Here is a 20,568-nt window from a genome sequence, read left to right on the forward strand (position 1 = left end):
ATGGGCGACCTGACGGGATCCAAGGGCATGAATTTGAGCAAGCCGTTTTCTGGAAAGTTGGTGAAAATGAACGAGAAAGAATTGCTCCATGGCTTGAACGATCGTTTCGCTGGATTCATCGAGAAGGTGCGTCATTTGGAGCACCAGAATCATTTGCTGGAGAGGGAAATCGAGGGAATCAGGGAGAGAGAACGATCCTCATCTTCTTTGGAGCAGGAGTATGGACCAGAGCTCAGGGAACTGAGACAGTTGGTTCAGGACATCACACAGCAGAAGCATCAGATCGAAATAGACCATCAGAATCTGGAGGAAGAGTTGTCCAACTTGAGAAAACAACATGAGAAAGAGGCGCGTAGCAGATCAGTTGCCGAGAGCGACATAATGGTCCTCAAGAAAGACATCAGCGAGGCTTACCAGTCTAAACTACAACTGGACAAGAAAGCACAGTCTCTCGTAGATGAAATCCACTTCCTGAAGAAAAACCATGAGGCCGAAGTGTCAGAGGTGATTGCCCAGATCCAGGATGCTCAGGTCACCGTCAAGGCGCACGAATTTGGCAAACCTGACCTCACTGCGGCACTTCGGGACATTCGGGCACAGCTGGAAGGTCATGCCGTGTCCGACCTCCAGCACGCAGGAGAAAGTTTCCGATCTCAGTTCGCTAAATTAACCGAGGAAGCTGAGACCAAGAGAGAGGCGTTGAAAGCGACCCAGCAAGAGATTCAGGAGTACAGAAGGCGCCTGCAGGCCAAGAGCATCGAACTGGACTGCGCTAAAGGCACAAGGGAAGCCCTGGAGAAACAACTTCATGACGTCGAGGATCGCCACAATCAAGACATTATTCAATACCAGGTAGGACATTTCTTATAGTAGCCCAATTTAGCCTTACAGTAAAGCCATGTTGTGCCTTAGGTCTTTGTCCAGGGAAAACAGAGTTGTAAAGTTCATATATATAGCGGCACGTGGGAATAACTTAATGTTTCACCTCTCTTGCTCCAGGACACTATCAAGCAACTGGAAAATGAGCTCATAAATGCCAAATTTGACATGTCTGGCTATCTGCGGGAGTACCAGGACCTGCTAAATGTGAAGATGGCTTTGGATGTGGAGATACTTTCTTACAGGTAGGGCAAATTCAGATAAGTTATTACAATGCTATGTTTAAAGTAAAATGATTTGAATGAATGAATGAATTTATTTGATGATTTAAAAAAAAACACATATAGGCTAACTGCATCGCAGTCATTAAATACATTAAAAATCACCGAGGATGAAAACACAATTAAGCCCGAAGGCTTATTTCCATTGCGGTCCTCCAGTATAACACGTAACACAACACAAGATAAAAGCAAAACAAGAAGACAGCAAGCGGAGACAATACAATCAACATATAAATAGCAGGCGGCGGGGTAGCTATGTCAACATACTCATGTTTTCTTGGTCATAAAAAGTTAGAATTAAAATTGAATATGCTACATGGTATTTTGTAACCATTTCTTTAAGGCCACTTTAAACGTGCTCTGTGAAACACTCAATTTCAGATTTGTGAGCAGATTATTCCACTGTACTGCTGCACTGTAGAGAAATGTGTTTTTGCCCATTAGGCTATTGAATCGACAAGGTATGAAGTCTGTCGAGCTACCTCTTGTAAAGTAGCTATGATTGTCTCTTAGTAGTGAGAAATAATTGATTAAGTACTTTGGTACCATATTTTTAACAATTTTGTAAGTGAGCAGCATCCTAATATAAATGGTTCTTTTCCCCACCGTCAACCAGTTAAGCTTTTTAAAATGTGCAGGATCAAGATGTGTATGTGGATGGACCTTTAATATAACCCTTATCAATTTATTTTGAGCCTTTTGTAGTTTGTTTTTGAGGTGTTGAGATAATCCGGTGTACCAGGAGATGGCAGCGTAATCAAAATGACTTTGAACTAGAGCTCCAGCTAGTGTGTGAAGAATTGAGCTGTCCAGAAAGGTAGCTTTTCTGCAGCCAAGATAATTTACATTGTCTTTAGCTGTTATATGGAACTCTCCAACTTTGACCTTAAAACCTGGTGACCTTGCTAATTTTATTTTAGAACCAAAAAGAATGGCTTCAGTTTTTCCCAAGTATTGGGATAATCTATTATCTGATAGCCAGATAATATCTGATATCTGATAGTTTGATAGTGGTTAAGCCCTGTATATGATAAAAAAAAAAAAATACAGATGCATGAAAACAATGAATATTTGTATGAGCACTGTACATTGGTCACTGCAGATAAAACCAGTTTCTTCTACCTTGCAGGAAACTCCTGGAAGGCGAAGAGACTCGGCTATCCACCATGTCCGACAGCCACATCTCTATGCCTTACATCTACCGTCAGTCTCCTGTTTACACCCTGCCTTGCCTCAGCCGGCAGGGCGGCCCCACCAGGAGAGCAGAGCCCCAGTACAAGTTTGTAGAGGAGATCATAACGGAGACCACCAGGGAAATTGAGATGTCAGAATTTGAGGAGACAGGGTCTGAGGAGACGGTGGGGGGAGAAGGTGAGCAGGGGTGTATCAAAAGCGAGGGAGGGGGCAGTGAGGAAGAGGAGGGTGCAGATAATAAAGACGGTCCAGAGGGAGAAGGTGAGCAGATGTCTGACAGTCAGCAGGATCACGTAGAATCAGATGAAAATGCAGTGCATGGAGATGATGACGATGAGGATGGAGAGAGACCTAGCGAGGTAGAAGATGCCGAAAAAGGTGACGAAATTAAAGAGGAATCAGAGGAGGCAGAGGCAGGTGACAATAAAGTGGACACTGACACAGGTAAAAATACACAAAGTGAAGTCCAAGAAATTGAGGTCATTGGTGAGGAAGAAAATGAGCAACAACACCAAGTAGACAAGAACATGAAAGACGAGGGAGAAGATGCAGTGAGAATGGTAACAAGTCAGAAAGATGCCTCTTCAAAACCAGAGGATTCAAAGCCAGAGGTCCCTGTGGAGGACGAACTGCCGAAAGAATCTGAGGATGATAAAAAAGACGACGCTTTGAAGGAGAGCAAGGGGGCTAATCCAAAAGATAATCTTGCCTCAGCACAAGCAAAGAAGCCTAATGATGAGACTTCTGACCAAGAGTCTAAAGATTCAGATAAAACTCAGGAGCTAAGCAGTGTAGTTAAAGTAAAAGATGAGGCTCTCGCTTTGGCTTCCGAAACAGTTGAGGGAACCACTGATTTGACCGCAGAGCCAAAAGGCAGTCTGCCCAAGGAGACGGAGAATCCATCAGAAACTAAGGGTCAAGAAACTTCAAGCATAGCACCCAAGAGTGAGGAAAAGGAAGATAGTTCAGAGCCAAAGGTAATCAATAAATCAGAAACTGTGAAAGATGCCAATGAGGATAAAGCGCCAAAAAGCAGTCAAAATGCTACAGATTATGACAATAAAGAGCAGGATAAAGAGCTATCCCTTAAATCTAATCTGAAAGACCTTCCTAAAGCGGAGGATCAAAAGCCAAACAGCGGGGATAAAACCCAAACAGTAGAATCTCCATCGCCAAAGGAAAAGATAACTGTTAGTGCAGAAAGCAAAGACTTACAACAGGGGGCACCAGAAAGCAGCCAAATCCAGAAAGTGGAGACATCCAAGGAGCCAGAGAAAATAAATGATCCTGAAGGTGGATCTGAGAAGGTGGAGGACGTGAAAAGCAAGGATTCTGGAGAAGCTACTGAAAGCCAAACAAAGGGAATGTCTGAGGAGGCAGAGGTAGCAAAAATTAAGACATCACCACAGAAAGTTCAGGACACTTCCACCTTGAGTTTGAAAGTGGAGACATCTGAGGGGCCAGGGAAAATAAATGATCCTGAAGGTGGATCTGAGAAGGTGGAGGATGTGAAAAGCAAGGATTCTGGAGAAGCTACTGACAGCCAAACAAAGGGAATGTCTGAGGCAGAGGTAGCAAAAATTAAGACATCACCACAGAAAGTTCAGGACACTTCCACCTTGAGTTTGAAAGTGGAGACATCTGAGGGGCCAGGGAAAACAAATGATCCTGAAGGTGGATCTGAGAAGGTGGAGGATGTGAAAAGCAAGGATTCTGGAGAAGCTACTGACAGCCAAACAAAGGGAATGTCTGAGGCAGAGGTAGCAAAAATTAAGACATCACCACAGAAAGTTCAGGACACTTCCACCTTGACTTTGAAAGGGAAGGCAGGTGATGGGCAAATCTCAGAGGTAGTACAGCTGAAAATAGAGAATGGCATCTCTAATGGAGCTGGGGAGGTTAAAGACGAAAAACCTAAGCCAATAAATGTAGAAGCACAAGTTGAGTCAGGCAAAGAGAAGAAAGCTGAGACTTAAACTGACCAGGCGATGGGTGACAGCATGGTTATCACAATGTTTTGCAATAGCTTGGCCTTCGAAATTTAAATCAGCTTGTTATGTATTAAAATCAAAAGTTTGATGCGCCAGTCAACTACTGTAATATTGAATGTAAAAGATGAAAAGCAGCATTTTGCATTATCTATTTTTCTCTGCTTCACTATGTAAGACTCATGAATGTGCTGGTAAATGAATGCATTTCAAAAGAACCCATGATTCTGTGTATTTTCTTATCCATCTCACTGGGAGCTACTGTTGGGAACACAAACTTTAATTTTCTTCAATGGACATCAGGATTTGTACTAACACTATTGGAACGACTGCTTACACACACACATACTATTGCTGATTGTTTCGCTACATTACCCAACATGAGTCTACATTCAATTCTCTTGTAATCAGCCAAGAGTGCCTTTGCTTTGACATTCATAAAACCACCTTATAAGCAAATCTAGCACCCTAGTGACGCTGTATCCAAATAACCTCCATCTATCAAATATGAGACCAATTGAAAGCCTGCTGACAGTTCGGCCTTCAGCCAAACCCTCTATCACACCTGCATATCTTAGCACTGCTCCTTTTAACCCAGGAAAAAGGATGCTTAGATGGGGGGGAGACTATTGGTGTGAACTGTAAACACTTAAGTATGTTGAGTGCAGACAATCATATATACAAATACATATTTTGCATTGTGCTTTAGGCATATGCAAGATATTGACTTTGCAACCCAAACTCATTAACTAGAGCAGATGCTCTATTTGCACACTTGAGGCCAAGGTTAATTCAGAGCAGTGACAGAACATATTGTGCCAGAACATATTCTTACACTACAAATGATCTCTGAGCAAGCCATGTTACATGTAAAATTATCAGTTATCATCAAGTAGTCATTACTGGAATAGCACTTAATCACATACTAAAAACACATTTGTGGAGTTCAAAGACTTTATTGAAAAGTTATACATACACATAAGGACCTCCAAGACTTCATGTGTGCACCGTCTCTGCCACCCAGTACAAGGCAGCATTACCAAGCCAGTGCACACGTGCAACGTTAAATTACACCTCATCCGGACAATGATCCAGTTTGGCATTACTGTGAACAATAATTATGCCCCCCAGTTGTCTGTTAAGTAGAAAAACAAAAAAAGCCTGTTTGGTCGGCCAAGTATACAGGTTTCTCCCAAACTTAGACCCAATTTTAAGCCACCCAAAAACTGCCCAGTTTAAGGGAGGGTCATGTGTAGAGCTTTAACAGAACATCTCAAACCCTGATGGCCGACGCAAAACAAAACATTACAGAGCTTTAGTTTGTCCTTGTGTGCATGAAGAAGAAAGGTACAGCAGTATTTAAATAATAGCAGAAAAGGTCTAGTGTACTTAACATGGTTTGCAAATGTGTTCAGATGACAGAGGAATATCAGATGATCATAATTGTAAAATCAGAGACCAAGCTCACCCCACAAAACCATATCCGATGTTCTCCACAAAATACAATGTGTCGGGGATTAACACAAAGAAGTCACACAGTTGACAACAGGCAGAGTGATTTGTATTGGATTTCATTGTCATGGCAGTGCTGGACAGAAACAATGACAAGATGTATAAATGATCAGCCACCGAGTGTCTCTTGAATAGATACAATTACAAAGTAAAAAGCAAAAAAAAGGTAAATATACCAATGATAGTAGCACCAACTTTAAGTGGTACTTGAGAAATTACAGAGTTTGTTTGTCGTAGCCTTTGAACCAATCTCTCCAAGATATCCCCTTGCTGGTTTGAGTTGGAAATACATTTAAGGCCAGATTCTTCTGATATTCCCTAGTCTCCTGCAATTTTGAGGATAGTTTAGGCCTCCAGTTCCAACCCCAGACCCAGCTTGTGGCCTCCTGCGTTGATGCTCTTTCCGTCCACCAGGGCAGACAGAGTGAGTTTCACACCTACAAAGGCGAGAGGCAGCAAGAATGTCAGAATAATGTCTACCAATTCAAAATTATTGTTCTGTTCTTAAACAAAGCCTGGATGTTGTCACTAACAACAAAGCTGATTTGAGCTTAGACAGAAAACTTGTGTTGTTATTTTTAAGTGTTTTTTGTGTGACAGTGTTACTATAAATGATATGATATTCTAGGTCAAGTCATTTCTAGAGCATTTGCTCAAGAGTGAAGTACTGCACGTGTTATATTGTCAGTGTGGGAGGCCTCTAGTGTGGATCTTAGAGAACATGTACTCACTACACCATAAGAGTCTAAAATAGCAGTAATCAAATAATTGTAGAACTACTGTCAACTTCAGTGATTAACATTTCGTCAAGTGTCAACAAAACACCAATCAGCTTTCCATTAACCAAGTGGGAACCATCTTACCTGGTCTAAGAGTCTGGGTGTAGCCAACACCAACAAGGCTAGTATTGTTCACTTTAGCCTAAAACAAAAAACCAAACATTGAATCAGTTGATGAAAATGATTTTAGGTCCACAACATTCTTTCTTTTCACTCATGTGTCCCTCTGAGAAAGCCTCTGCTGCACTACTCACGCTGAGGGAAGCATCCTTGTCCAGCTGGTATTTGGCTGCGATGCCGAAGCGTGTGCTGTTGCTGCCAGCGGTCCATGCCAGGTTGACTGCCGTCTCCAGCTTGTCGCTCACTTTCTGGTAGATGGAGCCTCCGAACTCTGCTCCGTCATTGCTTTAAAGATGAGCGAATATTCGGGAAGGGGAGGGAGATTTTAGTTGGATCTGAATTGTATTGATCAGTAGGTATCATTCTGTTACCAACAACATCAAAATGTTCTGTAACAAGAAGCTTTTCACCCTTACACATTGGTATGCAGCTGGAAGTCTCCCGTCTTGTAGCCAATGGCAAAGTTGTTCTGGGTCATCTTGGATTTGGCGGTGTCAAAGGTCATCTGGTAACCGGCGAGCCAGCCCTCGTAGCCGGCAACAGCAGCTCCATGGATAGTGGGGCCAGCGAAGTCAAAGTCGACATCACAGCCCAAGTTGACATACTCACGCTTGTAGGCAGTCTTCACTTTGCCGCTCTTCTTGCTGTTGATGAAGAACATGGTCGAGGTTAACCTTAATTGAAATCCCATTCAAATCAGAAGGGCCAATTTACAGTAACTGCAGTATGCTGTTAACAAATTTAACGTGGCACATACAACTGCAAAGCCTTTAAAATCTCACAGGTCGGCTGCTTACTTTGTACAAAATAGGTCAATATATTAACTGTCTTGCAAAATGTCCCATCTTACTACACTAAACGAGTGATCACAGTGCTCCACATCATGGCCTACAAATCATATCACCAGCTTGCATATTTAATTTGTGAAAGACAACAAAAAAAAGTCTAAGATTTATGATCCCCTGATAATTCTGCGCTTAGGTCCACTGCCAACTGACAGCTTGAACAGCAGCCAGGGCAACAAACTATTCTCTCCACAGGCCAGATCGCTGGAACACTGCAAAATTTACCAGCCACTTTCACCGTTTTACCAGCCAGCTAGCTTTGGAATAGGAGGCTGGTGTCCTGACCATGACACTGTAGCCTTGAACATGCTGTCTCAGTGTAACCACGTATCCCCCATTACCCAAAATGAAAGAGGAGACTCCTCCTCTGGGCCATGTGCCATATTCCTCATATGATTTACACTTCCCAGAAAGCAAATACAATTAGGTCTGGCTGAGCATCTGGACAGGGGGAAACACAACAGGAATAAATAACTGCAATACTCCACTCAAGCAAACAAATCTGAAAAACATAAGAGCTGATAATGGTAATACTTGACAACATTCCACAGTTCCATATTGGGACTAGAGTCACATGGCCAACATCTACACTTGTCAACAGCATGTGCAGCACAGATCAGGTTGCCAATATTGGTTATGTAGGGAAGCCACATGCAGAGCAGACTATACTTTACATACCATTAAGTAAGTTGAAGAGTTTATGTAATATGCGCATGAAACTGAGACCAACTGCAGTCTCACTGCTAAATGACTAATGACATAACCTGTCCTACCCGGTGTTTGGTGAGAAGGTTGTGTCAAAAGTCAGCTTCAGTCCCTTGGCAATCTGGGAAAAACAAATTAGTCAAGACATTTCAGATTAAAAGAGAAACTAATGCAGTTCTGTCATGCTCATTAGTATGTAGGCTATTTTAGCTCAATTATATTTTAAATTTCAAATAATGTCGGATGACTTTTTTTCTTACCTGATCTTCAATAGTGATCTCTGTCCCCAAGGTGTTGTCGGTGTTCCACTTCTCAGTGAAGGTCAGGCCGTATTCTGACCGCTTGTATTTAGTTTCCAAGCTGCCCGCCACTTTGCTGGTATCCGTGTTGGAGGAACCAGATGTTTTAAATTCCTGCAAAAGACACAGGTTTAGAGAAATGACATCCACATGAAAAGCTTTAAGACTCTTATCGCTGAATGAAACATCTATGAATTAATAAATGCTGTGAAGGCACTCTCAGTGCCAAGTGGAATTAAGTTTTGGCTGGGCTGTTACTATCAAAGCTCCTTGGCCTAAAGGTCACTCTTCAAAAAATGTGAACAACAATACCACCAAGTAATTTCTAGTTTTCTATTCTTGAAGCACAAAGACATATCCTTACCACTCCACTGGCTGACTTTGTCTTGACATCGAGCTTCACCAAGCCAAATCCTGAAGACAGAGAAGTTCTGTTAAAACCAATTCAAACAAGTCTACAATGCAAACTAGATTTGGTGGTAGACAAGCCTGTACACAAGCCAGCACCATCAATTTTACTACCACACCAAAACTACAAGGTGCTTGGTCATAATGTAAGAAGCCATACCATAGCCTTTGTTGAAGATGTCCTTGGCAGACTTGCCCAGATCAGCGTATGAAGGAGGCACGGCCATTTTACCTGCACAGAGAAGCAAAATACAATGTTCAAATTGTGCTCCTGAAACAGTCTATTTTGACCCAGCCATGTAGACAAGTAATGAAGTAGACTGAAAAAAAAAAAAAATCCATAATCAATTTGACAATTTGTACAATGAGGGGTGTGGCTGCATGCTTGAGGCCAATCTAGCAGCTGCAAGACTATCTTTCCTACGCAGATGCACGGTCTGTGAGCGGCAAACTATCTGAATGTGGGTGTCTCTGCTTGGTTGAATAATCTAAACCAAAACTTGGACTAAAAATTTAGGACAAGCATTCAATGTGCCACTCATGCCCACATATGTACATGGGGAGGCCATGATGTCATCTACAGATCAGCACCGCTGCAGCATTGAAAGTATCATGGGGATTATTTGTGCACAGGCACAGTAAATGACCAGTGTTCAGGCTGTAAGGTTCTTAATCTTAGGTTTGTTTAAGATATAGCGGTAGCACTGAATACGCTCCATTTGTTCTCATGCAAGAGAAAACAAAAAAGAAACTAAAAGAAAAGAAAGTTGGCTTGGTTCACATGGGGGTGACTCTTGCAGTTGCAGTTGGTCTTGCTGCAGTTGCTACAACAGATGGGTGAAAAGCTTGTCCTTGCATTTATGGGTTTGACATTTATGATTAACATCCCACAGCTATCCTATGCATTAAAGAATGCCTGATCCTTCCTTCTTGCACAGGCTATGGTCTGTTGCTACCAGTCAGCACTTCTATAAGTCTATAATTTTGGCAATACAAAACTTCATATGATCTTCAATAAATGTTGTCACCTTTCTGACATGGGATCAGTCGTTTAATGACACCAAGCTGAGGATGTAAGCACTGACATGCAAACCTTTTGAATGTTTAACAGGACAATCGTAACGTTGGTTTCACTATGTACTTCGCCACTATCACAGATGTAGCTAGCATTTAAAAGCAGGTGGCAATCACGGCAACAATGTACATGTCAGACAGCAGGTGGGCAAGGTTACTGTGTGAGAGAAGCCATTTTGCCGCACCGGTCAGCCTGGCCCAGGCCTGTCTCTTTTCACACGTTACCTACTCTTCTAGATGACTTGGCTGGCACAACTAGGCGTGGCAAGGCGCGTGCCAGTGCCAATTAGCGGGATGTGTTAGTTAACCGGTTAACTCGCATTATCAGCCTGCTACTTCGCTGCAGCTAACTAGGCCAAAGGGAGGTTACCTAAAAGGCTGCTAAGCTACTGCAAACAGTTACAGTAGTGAGTTGATAATATTTTTCACAGCAGCTTTGCAGCAGACATGCAGTTTTCTCAGCACTATGAAACGTGTAATATAACGTCAGTTATCTATTCTAAGTTAGCTTGGTCGTTGGCTTGACATGTGTCAGACGCAGCATGCTGTGTAGCTAGCTTAGCTAACTTGGCTAGCCTGCAAAGTACCGGTGCGAAGCAGAAAGCATGGTCAGCCGCTCACGCCTGTGTGTTATGGAGTAGGTTAGCAGTGTTAGGCTGAATAAATGGGTCTCTTACCAGTATAAGATAGGGCTAGCGGTAAACTAAAGTGACTTTATTGAAGATGTTCCTCACACCGCACGGCCGAGGGAGGCTTCACCGGTTGGAGGGCGAGCTGAAGGAGACTGCACTGTAATAAAATCCAGACCTATCACATCCCGTCGTAGGACCCAGGAAAGTCACATATGTGCCTGTGTAGAAATAGTTTCAGTATATTAACTGTATTAAAATCTCAATATCAATCAGGATACGTGACATGTAGGTTATATGTCAAATTGAGTGATCACTATACACCGTTTATTTTGACTGTTTATTTTACTGTGTGCATAATAATGTCCTTAAGATAGAAAACAATCATTTCCGGGTACAGTTTTCAAAGGGCAGCTAAATCTCAGGCACTGATTGCAATATTAAGTCACTTTGACTGCAGAGTGGTTTAAATAAGTTTTACGAGTTATGAGTATTACAGTACATTATTATTATTATTATTATTATTATTATTATTATTATGTTACTATGTTATTATTAGTAGTGGTAGTACTAGTAGTAGTATTCATATGGAATATGTATATACTGTATATACATATTTGGATAATGGGCACAAACAAAGAAAAGCAGCAAATTCTCAACACACACATTCATAGATACATCTATACACACACACACACACACACACATATCTACACAAATACATACAGTATATACATGCACGCACACACACACACACACACACACACACACACACACACACACACAAATGTTAATTAATATGAGTATAATATCCACAAAAATACATGTATAGAGACTTCCTTAACCATTTCAGGACTGTTTAATTTCACCATAAATGGCCACAATTCTGTAAAAATGCTAAGAGAGCAAGGCTACTGACCTCCACTGTCTATCAGCTGTGCCAGGTACTCTGTCTGCAAAGACAGAAGATACTGTTACTATGTTATTATTAGTAGTGGTAGTACTAGTAGTAGTAGTCATATGGAATATGTATATACTGTATATACATATATTTGGATAATGGGCATAAACAAAGAAAAGCATAGCAAATTCTCAACACTCACACATTCATAGATACATCCATACACACACGCACATATCTACACACACACACATGCACAGGCTACATTATGAAAGTTAAATCAATGAATACTTAATTGGGATCTCAACTGCAGTCAATGGTATAGAAGTAAAAGGAGAAGTTTGACAAACTGTTTTGAAATGGGCAACTCATGATGTCAATCTGCAGTGAATAATTGCCTTGACTGAAGTGAAGGCACATTGTATGCCACTAAAACATTAAGCAAAAATAATGGATAGTCACAGGTGGTTTGATGAAGGCCTTCTTGGCTGAAATGTCATGTTTTAATATTCTATAGTTAAAGGATAAGGCCGGTGTTTTTTAATGCATGGCTTACCGTCAACAAATCCTATGAAAATAACAAAATCAGCAATGATTATGTTTTGCCAACAAGTCTCGTCCATGTAGCCGGTGCCCAATGCAGCCATGTCCCAGCAGCCATAGAACTCCATTGTATTAAAAAAACGATTAAAAACACGTCAAAGAGCCATGCCGTTGCTCTGGGCAGCATATTTCATCATCGCGATGCACCGGGCCATCAGACTTTTTCCTCAAACAACTTAATAAGCCGGTAACACCTGTTGTAAACACGTTTGCGATCTCAGGAAAGTAGTTCCGTAGCACCAAAAATAGTCCCTGGCGTAATGAAGAATTTGTTCCCATTTGAATTTGATTTGGTAATAACTATAAGTCTGACTTTTCGCGGTAACAGTTAGTGATTTTTAAAATTGAAACTATGTCTTTGTGAGCTGTATTTAAAGGTTTTTAGCTTACAATTGGAGACAATGACTTCCGGGTTGACGGCTAAAAAGGGAACGTGGGAAGTTGCAAACGTATTGTTGATTTTGTTATTTTCATAGGATTTGTTGACGGTACGCAATGCATTAAAAAACACCAGCCTTATCCTTTAAATAAAAATTTCTTCCATTCAGAGCCACTTAGTGATTAATAGGAAAGCCTGACTTTCACTGATCTACAGGGGCACAGTAGGTACTTACCAGAATATTTGGAAAAGATGAGGATGAAAATCTAAAGAAAGTAATGAGTCATTGTGCTTATATGATCTCTCTGTGTGACAGTTTGCAGGTCTCATCTGTCTTCTTGCCCGTCTTGCTTTTGTCTTAGAGCTACTTTCAGACAGTAGATACATCACTGCACACCACAAGGTTGTTCTCTTAGCTTTATTCAGTTACATTCAATATAATAATAAATTCACTAAACATGCAATATGTCTGAATGTTTCATTAATAACTAGGTATGTAAACGTAACAGTGTGTAAAATGTGTTAACAAACAGAGCATGTATACACAATGTGTTTGTAAACATCATACTAGATGAAAAGAAGTCAATAAACCCAACATAGACAGGCTAACACTAAAAATGGTTAGTACTAACTTCGTAATGTTTTTCAGCTGTGCAGAAGAGGGTCAAAAAGTAGCAAGAAGCTGCAAAAGCCCAAAAGGGAGATATTGTCACATTTAAGTATTAATCAATAATGATTACATTGTTGGACAAGTTACTGCACAACCAAACAGTAACAAACAATAACACCAGACTCCACCAAAAGAATCTAATGACAGACAATAGACAGACAGAGAGACATTTAATCAGCAATTTAGATCTAGTTCTGGTGCTGAGACACTGTGGTATAGATAACGCTCTGAACATTTGGTTCAACCTATTGGAGAGGAGAAGAGAAGACAACAATGAGGAAGGAACAACAATGTGACGAGAGAACAATTGTGCAATGATGGAGTTTTGAAAAAATTGAAGTAACATAATGAGACGGCAATATCCCCTGAACCACCTGAACATGTTAAAAACAGTGTGTCGGCTGTACAGTACCTTCGGCTGGGCCTCGGGCTTGATGGAAACGGTGCTATATGTCACATCATCATCAGACACTTGGTTCTGCTGCTTGTGTAAAACAGTCACAGATATATTGTAATGATGTAAACATACTCTATGTCTTTCTTTTCTCAAAAAATCATAAACCATACACTTCATGATCTCAGTATTTACCCTTTGTACTGTTCTGTGCTGCTTTGGAGCCACGGTGCTGTACGTCACATCAACGTCACTCTCAGCGTGTGACCTCTGGAAGGAGAGAGAGACATGACAAAGACTGGTGTGTCATATATTTAGCTTCCTTTTGTGTTCATGCTCATGTTCATGTTCATGTTCATGATCAAAATAATATGTGTCCTCAATCACCTCATTAATGGTCACAGTGGAGATTCTGTTGTTGGTGTCATCAGAGTTTGAAAACTTTCCTGAACTACTTGGTTGGTTTGTTTGTACTACATAAGAGCTGTGGACTTCACATGGTTTGTGTATTTGAGTGTACTTAAATTGTGTAGTACAAATAGGTTTAAGTAAGTTAGAGTTACCTGGCCTGAAGTTCTGTTAACGTGCCAAACATCGCTGTATGTTATTTCCTGTTCATCCTGTAATTAATAAACAAACCAAATATCAGAGGACCAACAGGGCTGAAACACACAACTCTCTCTTCTGCAGCCATTCATCTTGGCACCTTGTCCATTTTGCTACACCCAGTTTCAATGGAACATCATTTACACTAGGACAGTAGGACTACACAGCTTTTATTAGGCTACATTATCAGCATTACCATGTTTTTTTTAAAGTAGTGAACATGAACAGTTTCGACATAAATAATTCCCTTTTATGAAAAAGTACCATCATTTCAGCATTCAGCACTAACCCTAACCATGAATAGGTTTGTGATCACAGAGTTTCTAATTCTGATAATGGTTACTGTATTCTTCCTTCAACAAAATCCCATAAATGAGATATTATATATTATGATGTATTTTAGCTAAAAGCTACATTAGATATCCGTCTACAATGGCAGTCTATTGTTTGAAAAGGTTACACTCGAATCAGCACTGCCACACTCACAGTAGTGCAAACATGAACAAATAATCATGTTGGCACCTTATTCTGTGGAGAATAGCTTTCTTTAACAAAGATGATGATTGGGAAATGCATGAGTGTATCTTACCTTTGTCAAGGCTGATGATTCTGCTTTGGCCTGCTCTAAAAACACAATGAACACTCATGCTGTTGACTCTCCCAATGACTGTGAAACTGACAAATATTTTTGGCATAAATTGGATTAATTAAAGTTCACCATAGACTTACTTCGTCTTCTCAACATCCACCAGATGAATAAGGTCACCATTACAATAAAGATCAACAAGCTCAGAGGGATGATAAGTGTCTTCAGGTAAATGGATTTACTGAAACATAAATTGTAGGCACACAAGGCAAATTAATTAAAATAAAGCAAACACTATATTTCTCATCCTGTTCATCTGCTATCATTTTACAAGATGTCATGAGTTGTTAATGAATAACCTTATTAATCATTGAATAATCTTATAGTTATTATATAATATCCACAAAAATACATGTATAGAGATTTCCTTAACCATTGCAGGACTGTTTCATTTCACCATAAATGGCCACAATTCTGTAAAAATGCTCAGAGCAAAGCTACTGACCTCCACTGTCTATCAGCTGTGCCAGGTACTCTGTCTGCAAAGACAGAAGAGATGTTTATACATTAAGCAGTAGGTGGCTCAGAACCAAGAGAGTGACTGTGCCGTTTATGGTGGTTGGAAGCCGTAGTATGGGCTCAATAACAAAACAGCCACATTGATCATCAGTATAATATAACATGCAAATAGCAATAATGAATCCTGATATATCACTTCTATATTAAATCAAAAACATTAAGGTATGGCTGTACCTGACATAGTACATACATTATAATTACTTTTAATACTTACAAGTGTATTTGCTCATTAACAGTTCCATGCATTGGCATCTGTAGAGTTATATGTGACAATATGAAATGGTTTGAATCTTACTTTCTTTGATGGGGTTCATTGTAGTTGCGGTGAGGCTAATTGTAGATGTAGTTGAGGGTCGTTCACGAACAGTGACTCGCACTGGCATCTGTAGGTCTCCTTTAGCACACCAATACCAACCACTGCTGTCGATCTTCAGTTCACTCATAGTCACAGTGAAAATATTTGGGGCACTCCGTTTGATTGTCACTGGTGTTCCATCGATTGATCCAGACTGCTTCTCCACACAGGACCCGTCCAGTCTACACCACTTAATTTGTCCAGTGATACTATGGTGACATCTGATAGTTATATGTCCTCTATTAAATCCTGATATCTGCTGCTGGACCACATTGAGTCCAGACATACCTTGAGGGAGAACAAACAACAATCAATAGAAAATTGTGTGTAATACTCTACATTGGCAAAATAATGATGCCAATGTAACATCAAATATGGAAAATGTCCCTGATACATGTTGGTGATGAAGCAGTTTGCATACATTAAATTTGTAGATAATTTCTTCAGTCAAACCATTTCATTTACCCTCAATCTTGCTACAAATGACTGACATGTAAAGTGAATTTAATATCAATATAATTAGTCTCTGCAGCAAAATTAGACACCCCCTTTGTTTTTTTTCACCAAATTGTTATAATTTCACAGAAAGGGTTTCACATGTTCTGAAATCAATAAATGGATCTTACCTCTGGAGACTGACAGGTGAAAATACTCTCTGACATCTGCCCCTCCATCAATCTCCACAGCACACCAGTAATAAGAAGTGTCCCGTACCACCAGGTCATTAATGGTCACAATGAAGATTCTTTGGTTGGTGTCATCGGAGATAGAAAACTTTCCTGAAAGACTTGGTTGGTTCGTTTTTACCACATAAGAGCAGCTGTTCCAATAATCCCCATGACACAAGCACTTCACATGGTTTATGTAGCGAGCATCATAGAGACAAGGGATAGAGATGGAGCCTCCTGCCTTCACTGACACTTTCCTCACTGTAGTTATGCTGTGAATTCCTGCAACAACAAGAATTGCAACAGTTTTGAATGGTATATATATTAGCTTACAATATTGTTCCTTCATGTCCTGTCTTTTGTAGATGTTACTATCAGTAATAACTGTTTGTTTTACAGAGTAGATTATAATGATCCTGATTTGTCTCCAAAATGTATGAATTTAACTTCATTCTTCAAACTGACATTCATAGAATTATAATCATGTGTATTTCATTACTCATAAGTGCCATGCAATGTTCATCATTATTGTCATCATTACCATCATCAGCATCACCAGCCCAAGCATATGCAACACCCATACATAATTGTAAAATGGCTCTTGTGACTGACCTGTGAGTCCAGCGAGGGTGAGAAGAACGCTGAGAAGATGAGTAGCCATGTGAGTGAGTGAGTAAAGACAAATAACACATGCGGGCCTAAAGTATATCAGAGAGACTGATTTTGTGCTTCCTAATTTTCCTATATATGCAATAACTGCTGTTACAATCTCTCTTCCTCCTTATTCACATTGTGACGCGGTTGCATTGTACCGGTTAGATGACAAAGCAAATATCCATGCAGCTAGAGAGTGCATTCAGTATGAAATCACAACTGACCGTTGTTTATAGTATTTCCTCATACAGTGCTGGAGGGTAAGCTGTCACAACTTTACAGCTTCTCCATGGTGCTTGAAGCTAAATTTATCCTTGACCCTTTCAGGACTGTTTCGTTTGACCATCGTTTGCCCTTCTTTACAGAAAGCCCTTTCTAGTGTCTGCATTTGTTTTGACTTGTATCCTTCACAAGCTTAGTGTTACTATGTCTAAAGGTTTCTGATAACAATATTACAACAGGGAAAAACAGATATTCCTTAATATGAAGTTAGAAAGGGTTTTATTTGATTATACCAGTACAGCAAACATAGACAAATCTTAGGTTGGGAATTTTTGTTGTTTTTGTATAGAAAAGACCATCTAAGAGCATTTTTTAAAATTAAGTTATATTTTTCACTTGTATCATTCACTGACTGACAAATGTAAAATATTTCAGTTCATGTACAGAATTAGGATAACTTAAAAAGCTAAGGTTTCTGATCATAAAGACATTACTACTTGACATGGATCAACTTCCCCTGAGTCTGTGTTTTCACTGAATCGTAACACAGCAATAATGAAAAAGAGGGGATTACAACTTTTCACAAAGTAGCTGATCCCATCTGAGAATATTCAGCAAATATGCCTTTTACATACTTTTTGAGCAGACAATAAAAAATAAGCACTTTCCTTTTTCCTAAAATAGTACACTTTTTATTTTGTCATGGATGACTGCTGAGGCTGGCAGGAGATACTGGAAATCACCAGTTTTCCCATCTGTATTAACCACTTTACATAGCATTTGCTTCACGGTTTGATTAAATCACTCCAATGAACCATCAGTTTGAGGTTGATATACAGAGGTATGTAGTGGCTTTATCTACAGGCTCGTGCACATCAGCCATCAACTTCAACATCAACAGCCAAGAATGTCATCTGCAATGCCCAGCCTGCAGGACAAGAGGGGCGGCTCATGTGCCACCGCCTGGGTGCTGGGTCAGGTGGCCTTCAGGTCAGGGCCAGTGGCTCCCTGGAGGCTCTAACCAGGGATGTATTCCATCTCTGTTGTGACCTGATGGTTTTCAAGGAGCATCTATTGGGAGGGCTGAAATGCAGCGGTCCAATGCCGCCTGCTCCGCGGCCAGGCGTCCATTATGAAGGTAAATATGTTGCAAAATGCGAGAGCTTGTAGACTTGATATGAGAACTTGTAAAATACGATGTGAGAACTTGTAAAATACGATTTGAGAACTTGAAGAAAAAAAATGAATGTGAAGTCACAGAAAAAATATTCACAAATGTGTAGATTGATATTTACATGAATACAATGACAGCTGCAAACTTGTAATCCAACATTTACTTACTTGAGTCCACTTTCCAGTACGACCACAACTCTGTGATTACAACCTCTCGAATCGGTCACTGCAACTTCACAAATGTGCTCTCTTGCATCACAAAGTGATGAGCCTTGACTTTTGCAACACTTCTTGCGATAAATGTGTTGCAAAACTCACGTGTAGCTGTGAGAGAGGGTCAAAAAGGCTACACGGTCACATGACGGTCACGTGGTTCATGTAGCTCCCGATAGTTCCAAGCGGTCCATTTGAATCCATTGTTTTCTATGGGAACAATACTAACAACCACGACTTTGGGTATAATAAACAATATGACAGCTGATTTAGAGTATTGTAAACTGACAGGTTAGATGTCTGTAATATTTACTATTTAATATTATGATTAAAAATGATCTCAAAATAGAAGATTAGAGTGATTAAGGTTTGGCACCTTTACCAGTCAATGATGTGTTGCTTTGGCTGCTAGCTGTTCACTGTGTTACATCCTAATGTAGCCTAATTTTATTATTATTATTATTATTTACTTTTTTGGACTTTAAGATAACATCACCAGAAGGTATGAATTGAATATCGATTCATCAAGATAGTCTCTTCAAGTGCTGTGAATCCACCAACAACTGACAGCAGTAAGGGGCACTGAATGATGTTCAGTGCTGTCATTGAAAGTTACTTGCGAGCGGTCTATTCAGTTTATGACCTAAAGTAAAAGCACTCCACTGACACCAACAAAATCATCCTCATTTCACGTTTCTAAAGTACAGGCCCTAGACCTAGAGGAAGGTAGGCTACTCATATTTAACTATTGAGGTGCATCAATGAACATAGAGCATGAGTAGGCCTACATAAAAAATATACTCTCTTACTCAGGTGTTACTAAGTCTATGGTAAGAGTCTTAGACAAAGAGTGAACAGGACTAGAATAAGTAATTTACAAGTCTGGTTAGATTATAAATGCAATTAAGCATGCTTTATTAACCTGACCCATCCACCAGATCCAGAATCAATATTAATACTACCAAAATATCAATATATATATAGCCTATCCATTAAGCTTAGCAATGTAGTGGTGAGTCAAGCGATGGGTTTTGGTGTAGGCTACGTTACTAGAGATGCAATCATATTGATCTCTATTGATATTAGTAAGCCAAGTTTTTAATTAGCCTACTTGTGTCAGATAATGGGCTATGGATACAAATCCATCGATCTCCATCGATGTTATTAACTATGCCTTGTCCTACCTTCTTTAACAGACACATTTTCAGAACAGTAGCAGGAACACCCGAAATCTTTTATGGTTAAGAAACACCTTTATGACAAAATACATTTAAAAAGGCTTTTATTTGGGAAACAAAAAGTGACAGAATGTTCTACCCCATTAACATACAATTAACATAAGAAGGACAATATGGTACCGTTACATCTTCACATATACTGGCATAAACGTTATAGTAATTTATCTTACCAATCAGAAATCAACCATCGTAAACAATAATATAGCCTAAATAGGCCTACATAATATGGTTAGCTTAGTTAACTAATAAAAACATTTATAAAACGGATAGTTCCGGTCCTTGATTATGATTGGCTGAGCTGCGTTCGAAGCCGTTTTAAAATACTCTATAAACATACACCTGTGACCGCATCACATCAGTATTACTGCGCCAAACAAATTGTCTGTGTCTGCGTCTGTGTGTTGCTTGGCAACCATTCTGCTAAATGTCGCTGAAGAACTACATTGCTTGGCGGAAGAATGATTATTTGTTATCAATAAATTATTGCATTTTTTTGTTGCTGTGTGTTTTTTTTATTTTATGAAACCTTGCCAGGTATATGTAGTAACCGTTTTATAAAAGCAATAAGCCCCGCGAGGCCGTGGTTTACAGTGATTTTAGAACAGCTAAGGGGC

At 40.0% G+C, this 20,568-nt stretch overlaps 3 protein-coding genes across 3 annotated transcripts; 1 reads left to right on the forward strand and 2 right to left on the reverse strand.

Annotated features, from left to right (window-relative positions):
• On the forward strand, positions 1–4,330 carry LOC139929213 (uncharacterized). The gene is made up of 3 exons (XM_071922048.2): positions 1–852; positions 1,000–1,124; positions 2,290–4,330. Exons 1-3 carry the CDS (start codon positions 1–3, stop codon positions 4,328–4,330), a joined length of 3,018 nt encoding a protein of 1,005 aa, XP_071778149.2.
• A 948-nt stretch (positions 4,331–5,278) lies between these two features.
• vdac2 (voltage-dependent anion channel 2) lies at positions 5,279–10,885 on the reverse strand. Its single transcript, XM_071922018.2, has 9 exons — positions 10,762–10,885; positions 9,171–9,242; positions 8,967–9,016; positions 8,564–8,716; positions 8,372–8,424; positions 7,170–7,397; positions 6,888–7,038; positions 6,718–6,775; positions 5,279–6,291 (listed from the first exon to the last, which is right to left on the reverse strand). Exons 2-9 carry the CDS (start codon positions 9,235–9,237, stop codon positions 6,200–6,202), a joined length of 852 nt encoding a protein of 283 aa, XP_071778119.1. The 5' UTR covers positions 9,238–9,242; positions 10,762–10,885; the 3' UTR covers positions 5,279–6,199.
• Positions 10,886–13,070: 2,185 nt separating this feature from the next.
• On the reverse strand, positions 13,071–17,160 carry LOC139929212 (polymeric immunoglobulin receptor-like). Its single transcript, XM_078288818.1, has 10 exons — positions 17,067–17,160; positions 16,413–16,736; positions 15,727–16,074; positions 15,358–15,391; positions 14,996–15,093; positions 14,856–14,890; positions 14,224–14,280; positions 13,856–13,930; positions 13,679–13,747; positions 13,071–13,511 (listed from the first exon to the last, which is right to left on the reverse strand). Exons 1-10 carry the CDS (start codon positions 17,113–17,115, stop codon positions 13,455–13,457), a joined length of 1,146 nt encoding a protein of 381 aa, XP_078144944.1. The 5' UTR covers positions 17,116–17,160; the 3' UTR covers positions 13,071–13,454.
• Between the last annotated feature and the right edge of the window lie 3,408 nt (positions 17,161–20,568).

This window comes from Centroberyx gerrardi, chromosome 15 (assembly GCF_048128805.1).
Source record: "Centroberyx gerrardi isolate f3 chromosome 15, fCenGer3.hap1.cur.20231027, whole genome shotgun sequence".
Lineage (NCBI taxonomy): Eukaryota > Metazoa > Chordata > Actinopteri > Beryciformes > Berycidae > Centroberyx > Centroberyx gerrardi.